Here is a 10,026-nt window from a genome sequence, read left to right on the forward strand (position 1 = left end):
TTATATTTTTACAAATTTTAGGCAATTATCACGACGCTCGTCGTGCATTGCCTCGTTTGGAGTACCAGTCTGACGTCGAGAGTGACACCATGGAAAAGCGTAAGGTAACTCTGTACTTATAGTCATGCTGGTGGTAGGTTCTACATTGTTTATTATTTATGTTTAAGGTGACAAAGCCAACTAGGTTTGAAGCGGGAGATGTCAGCGCTACCCAGCCCTCCAAGCACTTTCCCTGGTCCATCTTCAGCAAGTAAGTTTTACACTGAGTTGTGAATCAGAAGTGGTTTGTAAGGCAACATCTTTGAAAGACAGTACAAGTGGGTGGCGATAGTACAAGTGGGTGGCAAACACACATAAAGGGAGCAGAGTTGGGACACCTGTCTCCTGTGTTGCAATGTTCCCTGGACGTTTACTTACAGCTTACCAGCGACCGGCAGTGGAGTGTGGTGAAGGTAATACATTTTTGCAAATTGTTTTTTTACAGGAACAGTTACTTATATTATTTTTTAACAGATAACCCTGAGCCGGATGATGTTGATGAAGTGGCAAATGCTGGTAATTATGCCACCTGTTGCTTGGAAACATTTGAATCTTTCTCTGTAAAATATTGTTTGTTTTGTATTTTTGAAAGTAGTTGCTAATAGTCTGTACCACAGCCAATTTCATTGAAGGTTTCTCGCTTGCAGGGCGCCATCTGCTATTTTCTAATAAATTGTCAATCTGCTTTGTATACTGAGCACCTAATAGCACCGATGCATCAAAATGCATTTTCTTGCTAAAAATGTCATTACTTGCAAAATCATAACTAGGCTCCTTTGCTTGGTGTCTCTTCATCATTTTCTCTTCCTTAGTATTTCGAAGTTCTGTGTAAAGGTTCTGTGTAAAGTTTTTTAGGCTGCTGCATGTACAGTGCTCACGGATTGAAACGAGACAATTTAGGCCTAACCAATGCGCATGCTTTTGTTTCCACCGTCGGTAGTTCGTGTGACATCGGCGTAATCTCGACTCGTACGCTTAGATCAGAGTCCGCGTCACCTTTTGTGACCAGATTTGAAGCAACATGACATGGTACTCTCGAGTAATTGCACATAAGGAGTGATCTACTATAAATTTGCCTGTCCCGTTTCAATCCGTGAGTACTGTACATACTATTGTGAAAAATTAGGGGTGTTTGAATACGAAATTGGTTCAGTAGCGCAAGAGCGACTGTCCAAAAAGCGCAGCACAGACTCTCAGCACGAGCGGCGCTCGAGAGCCGAAGAAAACGACCCACTAGAAGGTACTGGAGAAGGAGACCCACTTCAATGCGCTGGAGCGGACGACCCAGTTTAGGGTTCCAACGCTTCGCTACAATTACCACGGGTGTGAAAAGGCAGCCGCCCGGCGACTTAACAAGTTGTCACCATGAGTGGGTCATGGTATATCGTGAGGCCCTCCAGACTGACGATGTCGCGCCCTCGACGACGCACGTCCGAACATGGTTCAACGGGTTCGATGAGGTAATTTACTGGGGACGTGCGTTCGACGACACGATAGGGGCCTTCGTATTTGGGCATTAGTTTCGAAGAGAGTCCAGTTGCGGTGGTAGGGACTGAGAGCCAAACGAGCGCCCCAGGGCAATACGTGGGCGCAGAAAAGTGATGGTGTCACCGCGAATGCTCTTCTGCCGCTCTTGTTAATTAGTAGTAAAGGTCTGGGCAAGGTCGCGACACTCTTCAGCATGTCTGGCTGTGGCAGATAGAGGCGTATACTCAGACGTGTCTGGCTTGTATGGAAGGATTGTGTCGATCGTGTGCGACGGGTGGCGGCCGTACAATGAAGAACGGTGAGAAGCCAGTAGTACTCTGAGGGGCGGTATTGTAGGCGTAGGTGACGAAGGGCAGAATGGCATCCCAATTTGTGTAGTCGGCGGCGATGTACCTTGAGAGCATGTCGCCGAGAGTGCGGTTAAATCGCTCCGTGAGACCATTTGTTTGTGGGTGGTAAGCAGTAGTTCTGCGGTGAACGACGTGACACTCTTTGAGAATGGCTTCGACGACTTCCGACAAGAAGACACGGCCTCGATCGCTGAGTGGCTCCTGGGGTGGACCGTGGCGCAGTATGAATCGGTGGAGCGGGAAGGAGGCAACGAGATATCTCGTGCTGTAGCCGCTGGAAGGGCAGCGGTTTCGGCGTATCGCGTGAGATGGTCAACGGCGACGATGGCCCAGCGGTTACCAGCCGACGTCAGGGGAAGAGGTCCGTATAAATTGATGCCGACGCGCCCAAACGGCCAGTTAGGACAAGCGCAGCATGGACTCTCAGCACGAGCGGCGATCAAGAGCCGAAGAAAACGACCCACTAGAAGGTACTGGAGAAGGAGACCCACTTCAAGGCGCTGGAGCGGACGACCCACTACAGGGTTCCAACGCTTCGCTACACTCTATGTTAAAATTTGGCCACTGCTTTTTTGTTTCCTTCGTGTATCCTTTATGTATCCTTCATGTTACCGTGCTTTATTTATCCTCCATGTTGAAATTTGGCCACTGCTTTTATGTTTCCTTCATGTGTCCTCCCTTTATGTATCCTTCATGTTACCATACTTTATGTATCCTTCATGTTACCGTACTTTGTTTCCTTCATTTACCGTACTTTATGTTTCGTCAATGTTGAAATTTGGCCACTGCTTTTATGTTTCCTTCGTGTGTCCTCCCTTTTATTTATGACTTATGCTACCGCACTTTGATCCTCCATGTTGAAATTCGGCCACTGCTTTTAAGTTTCCTTTATGTGCCCTCCCTTGATGTATCATTTATGTTACCATACTTTATGTATCCCATATATTACAATTTGGCCACTGCTTTTGCCTGTGTGATAGAGCATAAGACCGCAGCTTGTGAAGAGGAATTCATACAATACTTTTGCAAAATGACTAGTTTATTAGCCTTCAAACTATACAGTGGAGGAAGGGGAACGTCCTAAAATGTTTTATAGCAAATGTAGCATGCAATTCAAATTATAATTAGCAGAAGCTGCTTGCACTTCTGCACCAGGTTTCTAAGGAAAACAATTGGCTCTTGCCAACAGTGACAAGGATGTGAGGTGTGACAAGTAAGTTGAGCATGCACTCAGTTTCTATTTTGCAATAGTAGGTCGCCATATACCGATGACTAAATCAACCTGTGATTATCCACTCCTATGTGTAGTTTGCTCTTTACAGCGGCACGTCACTTTTTGTATCCACCCCATCGTGTTATATTTGTGGTTACATTATTTACATGTAAATATGGTATTTATAAGCTTCAGATTAAGTTTCCCCCGTTTAAAACAGAATCTTGAGGTATCAAACTGAGCACATCAGAAACCACATTTTACACTACATGGGGTTATGTGAATTTTCAGTTGCCACAGATGGGGCATGCCATAATTGCACAAACAAAATAAATACTGACTAGAATGAATAATTAAAGCCCACCTGATAATTAAACATGTTACTAAGACAACAAAAGATATATACCAAATGCTTCCTTCCGAGCAGAAAACTTCTACGCTACCAAAACATCACACAAAAGACTAAATCGAGAATGTGAAGTATTGAGGGGAGATCAACATATAAAAAACGAAGGCCATAGTTTGTACAACAAAAGTCTCTAGATCGGTTGCAACACCAAGACAGAAAGAACACAAAAAAGGATTATGCAAATCCAACACACGTGTTAAAATCTATGTGAAGCGAAGTGGTTAGTTTGCACATTTCCTTCAGTCTATGGCGTAAAAGAATACAGTAACTTGCTGTCATAGCAGGACCTCTATAAACAATATGCATTATGTTTTAAAGAAGAAAAAGTATAACAAAGATTTCTCGCAGTGTACATACTAGAGGTGGGCAAATATCAGTTTTTTTCTAATACAGGCACATATATATGCAGCAGGAAAATTATTTTGGTATAATTAGATACCACGCCTGCATTGAGTGGTGCAACACAGCTAACAGCAGGAACAAAAAATGTTTTAAACACATCACTAATTGTCATTAGAATGCACGAATAGCCTCTCAACATCTTTAGAGACTGGTTGCAAACAAGCTGTTCAAGAAAGAATGAACCTGATGTGGTTGCTTAGTAGCTTGGTGTTGGGCTGCTAAGCACGAGTTCGCAGGATGAAATCCTGGTGACGGCGGCCACGTATCGATGGGGGCGAAATGCGAAAACACCCGTGTACTCAGATTTAGGTGCACGTTAAAGAACCCCAGGTGGTCCAAATGATTCCGCAGTCCCCCACTAAGGCGTGTTTCATAACAGATAGTGGCTTTGGCACATAAAATGCTATAATTAAGTTTTAAAAATTAAATTATGAGGTTTTAAGTGCCAAAACCACGAACACATTATGAGGCACACCGTAGTGGGGGGACTCCGGAAATCTGGATACCTGTGGTTCTTTAACGTGCACCTAAATCTAAGTGCACGGATGTTTTCGCATTTCGCCCTCATGGATTCGATCCTGCGACCTCGTGCTGAGCAGCTCAACACCATAGCCACTGGGCAACCACGGCGGCTGTAAATGTTTTAAAGAAGAATGCCTGCTGTATGACTAGTTTTCAAAAAATGCTAACGCAGTGGTTGCCGAAGAAAGATCAGCAGAAGTTATGGGGGGGGGGGGGGACTGCTGAAGAACCTGTGTGCCTCAAACACATTCAAATGGCCTGCATGTTGTTACAAAAATATTACAAAAAATGCAAAATGTTAGTGTTAATATTGCATATTTACCCAGCGCTAATAATTACTGCTTCAGCACTTGCACGGCAAACAAATGATATGCCTGTTTTAAATACAGCAGTTAGGCTACAAACGATAAGACAGAGCAGAACAAATAAGAAAGAATAAAACTATCAGGATAAAACACTTTTGGCAGAACCAATACCACTGACTTAAATTTACAGGAAGATGGGAGTGATCAACAGTCGTAGAACGAGAAATGTCGGCAAAGCCAGCGTTTTGACCAGTGGAAAGTGCACTTGTCGTCCTCACATATACAAGTGCACTGGTCAGAACGTTCCGAGCTCTGCTGACATTTTTTTTCTACTACTGTTGATCACGTCGTGAAGGAAAAAGACACTAGCGAACTTGGCCACGAGCCAGCATTGCAGGCAGGCTCCCCTTCACCTCCTTTACGCCTACGTGAAAGAGGGAGCACGTGTGGGCTGCAAAGAAAGAAACCAATCAAAGAAATTAATTAATAACCGAGTCCATTTGCGAACCTGAATTGTGTCAACTGTCCACACATTGTAATTTGAACTTCTCTAAAACAATGTAGTGGTATGATTCACTTACAACAGCCTCAAGCCTCCGCTGGTCCAAGGCCTTTTTAGGCCTGGCCTCCTTATTCGCCTGGCAAACCTTGCCATGCAGGGAGCTATTTTCTAGCTCCTCTGGGCTAAACACTGCGCGAAGGAGTGCCCTCGCAAATTTGGTTGGCTGGTGCTTGGTGCTGAGGCTGATCCTGTCTACAAGCTGCTTCACCAGCCCACCCCGTCTCCTATGTCCAACTGCACAAAATACAAACAGCCGTTCATAATATTGCTGACTTCTTTACCATGGACTAGCATGCAATGACGCAATATATTTTACAACATAATATAAAGAAGTGGCACAAGTGTACTTGTTGAGTATTAAATAGCCCAAGACTAAAATTACCTAATTATTATAATGGCAGCTTAACATTTCACAATACAATCAAGGCATTAAGGGTGAAGTGGCCAAATGCATCATTATATGCAGCATTTGTTCAGGACCATAAGAGCGACTGAACGTGAAAGCACTCTGCACTGTTCATGCAACACGTGTGTGCTGAAATTACCATTTTTCACGCACAACAAAATAAATGATGCATTCAAAGAGCGTGAAGAAAAAAAGGCAAATAAGACCTGGAGTTGCACAAACACAAAGGAATATTGTACATCGCAAAATTGACAAAGAAAGGTGACAAGTAGGGAGTGCGAATATTCAAAATTTCCAATTGTTTAAAATTTTTTATGCAATTTGTGTTTCTTACTCACTATTTTAAAATTGTTGAACATACGCGGTTGTTCAAAAATAAGGGATAACACTAGTATCAAGGGAACGAGACCGATGCCAACAGAGGCTGGTAATAATTTTACTGCAAAGTAGTCACAGTAGAACCAGTTCCTGAGCCCACCCACGAGGCATATAACTTCTGCTAGATAATTTCCAGTCATTCACTAGGCCTCTTCGATTATCAGTCCCTGACAGTCCCGGACTGCTTGGGACAGCTGCCCCGCATTCGATTTTGCTCGGACAGCTTCCGAAGCTCCGCCCACTGGTCCGAGAGTTGTCGGAAGCGCGTTCGTTTTTTCACGGACCGGAAGTTGCGAACTGCCCGCGGACTGAATCAAGTGCGAGAAATGTACAGGAGCATTGTCGTGACGGATGCGCCAATTTCCTGTTGACCACAACTCTGGTCTCTTGTGCCACACAGCATCACGTAGGCAACGGAGGACATCCCTGTAGTACTCTTTGGTGATTGTTTGACCCTGTGGTGCGTTCTCGTGGCGTACCACATCGTGGGAGTCTAAGAAAGCACTGAGCATAACTTTGACGTTGCTGTGCACTTGGTGGGCCTTCTTTGGTCTTGGTGACGTGGAATGCTGCCACTGTGACGACTGGGATTTCGTTTCTGGGTCGTACTCGTACACCCAAGACTCGTCACCAGTGATTATGGTGTTAATGAATTCGGGGTCACTGATTGTGGAATCCAACATTTCCTGTGAAACTTCAACACGAAGTTGCTTTTGCTCCACCGTGAGCAGCTTCGCCACAAGTTTCGCCGCCACTCTCTTCATGGCCAAATCTTCGGTCATAATGGAATGTGCAGAAAAAATGCTGATGCCCACCTCTTGCGCACTTTCTCAGATAGTCACACGACGGTCCCACATTACCACAGCGTTCACTTCGGCAATGACCTGGTCATTTTGGTATGTTGATGGCAGACCGGAGCGTGGTTCGCTCTCCACCAATGTGTGGCCGTCTTTAAACCGGTTGTGCCACTCCTTAATCTGTGTGCTGCTCATAGCATCGTCACCAACAGCCGTCTGACTCTCCCGAATGGTTTCCACTTGACTGTCACCCAGTTCCTAGCAAAATTCGATGCAGTTGTGCTGCTCCAGTCGCTCCGCCATTTTCCTTGCAATAAAAAAACCGACGAGAGCATTGCGCACTACCTCACTCAAACGCTTCGTCCCAACGACTGACGCTACCGACAACCGAGAAAAAATTTGCGCATGCGCACGAAGGTTCAAGGTCAGCTGATGCAAGCGCGCTTGCTTCATATCCATCAGGTGTTCGCAAAAAAGCATGTCAGCTACTTTTCTAACAGACCCCATATCATGTCGAACAGGCGACATGCCAACAAACTTTATCCTGGCTGCCAGGGAGGACATCTGCTGCGCATTTAGTGGATCTGTCGGTGAAACATCTGTGCCACTGTCTACTCCTTCCACATCCTGCATTTCGTCAGCACATTTCATGCTGATATTGTGCAATACACAGGCTGCCATGACAATCTCCACTGCCTTTTCAATTGACGCAACATCGATGTAGGCCAGACGCTGGAATCGTGCCTTCAGAATCCCAAACGTGCCTTCAATAACCACCCTCTGCCTACTGTGAACGGCGTTGAATTTCTCCATCCAAGGCTGCCAGTTTCCCGTGCACTGTCGGTAGGGTGGCAGCAACCAGGGCAGCAGTGGATAAGCTGCATCACCCAAGATGTAGCCTCCTGCAAGAATACCTGTAATGCTTCATATAATGGCATAACAACATGTCTGCATAATAAGCATGCCATCTAACTGATGTACAAGCTAGGCGTGCTGCAAATGTGCCAACACATGGTTTTCATAAAATAACCTACAGACAGACTATTCGAGCTATGAACAAATAACAAATGCACACACTATAGTGCTTGCTTACGGCTCCAGCGAAACGCGTGAAAGACATAACGATCAGCCATGCTGGGCTGTTCTTTCTCACAGAGAGCTGAACGAACAGCATAATGAAAACTTCAGAAGTATCAATTTACAAAACATCCATCGTAGTAGCCCAGTGGCCGCGGCGGCTACTTTTCGATAGGGCCAATTAGCAAAAGCGCTCGTCTACTTACATTTAGGCGCACTTTAAGGAAATCCAAGTGGTCAAAATAATTACGAAATGCCCCACTACGGCGTGCCTTAAAATCAGATGCTTTGGCATATGAAACCTCAAAAATTTAATTATGAATTTATAAAATATTATACTCCATACCTTCACACTTCGCCGTGGCGTTCTCAAAGAAGAAGCTTTCTTCCAGCACTCGGGCGTCGTGGGCTCTCTCCCAGGGTAGCCGACGAACACGTCGGTGAACACCATGTCTGCATTGCAGATGCCCTGGAGGATGATGGAGTGAAATTTCTTGCGATTGTAGTAATCTTCCTCGCGCTCCGTGGGTCTAACAATGCGGATATGGCAGCCGTCGATGGCCCCGATTACATCTGGAAGGCCAGCTCCGCATCCTTGGTGGCGATATAGAGCCTGAAATGCGCGTTTGTTCCGCGCTCCTTCATCGTGATCCGGCCAGTGAATTTCTCGCGCGCTGATTGAGAGCAGGAACCCAAGAATGCGGCAAATTGCACTGTGCACTGTCGACTCACTCACGTCGAATTTGTCAGCAATGCTGTACATTGACGCTTGAGTGCCCAGGTACTTTAACGCGATAAGCATTGTCTTCTCGGCTGAGATCTTCGGCCTTCCGCGACAGCCTTCCGGGTAGTGCGCAGAAGCTTCAAACTCAGCAGTGAGAGTTGCCGCCGTACTTCGCGACAGCCTAAACAGCTTCATGAATTCAAAGTCCATGTAATGCGACACGACGCTTTCCACGTAGAATGGCACTCGGTTCCTTTCGTCTCTTGCTAGGAGGGGAGATGTCACGGAGGCGACGAAAAGGTCAGTTGCCTCCTCATCCTCATCATACTCAAACTCAAAAGCGTCGTCCGAGTCGAACGCGAGCTCGTCAATGAAAGCAGCAGCGAGATTTAAATCGCCTGCCATTTCTGCAAACGACATGCGTGCGAAAAGAACACGGCTGACTGCTTGGAACACTGTCTGAGAATGGCTATCTACGAGTAGCGAAGAGCAGACGACGGCAGCCAGGAGAGTCACTTCCGGTTGCGGTGCTTCGAGCGAAATCTCGGACGGTCCCAGACAGCTGGATCACGTGACTTGTGACGCGCTCTTCTGTCAGGGCCAGTCAGACCGGAAGCCGCGGACGGTTTGCGGACAGTCCGGGATTGCATAATCGAAGAGGCCCACTAACATTTCTACATTTTTAGGTAACTTATATAGGAATTTGTATATAGGAAAGAGCTCCTATGCACGCATGTATGAAATAATTGAACTTTTTTAGAAAGAGGTGCTACGTACTAACTTCTTAATTTTAATTTGTTTAGAAATGACAAAACATTTTATATTCTATTGAATATGTCACTATTTGAACACCCATAGTGTTAAGTGTAATGGACAAAGAAGTAAACTTGTTCCAGTGATTCCTCACGCTTCAATAAATCCAAAAGTTAAGCAAGTTCACCATTACAAAAGCAGCACTGTAAACAAAACAAAGACAAAATGAAGTACAGCACTATATCCTCGGGCTTCTCTATGCCTGTTTTCAGTGCTGGTTTCCAATGATGAGTCATAACTCTTAAAAAATTTTGGTGCACCAACCGTAGGCTACAATAACAAGAAAACTGCATTGAAAGAGATGTGGGAACACACTCAGTTAAAGTTAACCAGCAGCATCACCACTAGGGCTGGCCAAACTGATCAATTAACTTACGGGTTATTAGATTAACGTATCGCAATGTAAGCTTACCTAAATAAAATCGGGCAAGAGCCAGTATTTTCTGTATTGCCAATTTACAGCAAAGAGCAAGCATGTATGATTATAGGAGTGAAGGGAAATCTTGCAGTATTAATAGGAGCAACTGTCGATTCAATTCTT

The 10,026-nt window shown here is 45.2% G+C and overlaps 1 protein-coding gene across 1 annotated transcript; it reads right to left on the reverse strand.

Annotated features, from left to right (window-relative positions):
* Window positions 1–7,417: 7,417 nt before the first annotated feature.
* LOC119454318 (putative nuclease HARBI1) lies at window positions 7,418–9,326 on the reverse strand. The gene is made up of 2 exons (XM_049667180.1): window positions 8,295–9,326; window positions 7,418–7,773 (listed from the first exon to the last, which is right to left on the reverse strand). Exons 1-2 carry the CDS (start codon window positions 9,090–9,092, stop codon window positions 7,618–7,620), a joined length of 954 nt encoding a protein of 317 aa, XP_049523137.1. The 5' UTR covers window positions 9,093–9,326; the 3' UTR covers window positions 7,418–7,617.
* Window positions 9,327–10,026: the final 700 nt, after the last annotated feature.

Source organism: Dermacentor silvarum, chromosome 5 (assembly GCF_013339745.2).
Source record: "Dermacentor silvarum isolate Dsil-2018 chromosome 5, BIME_Dsil_1.4, whole genome shotgun sequence".
Lineage (NCBI taxonomy): Eukaryota > Metazoa > Arthropoda > Arachnida > Ixodida > Ixodidae > Dermacentor > Dermacentor silvarum.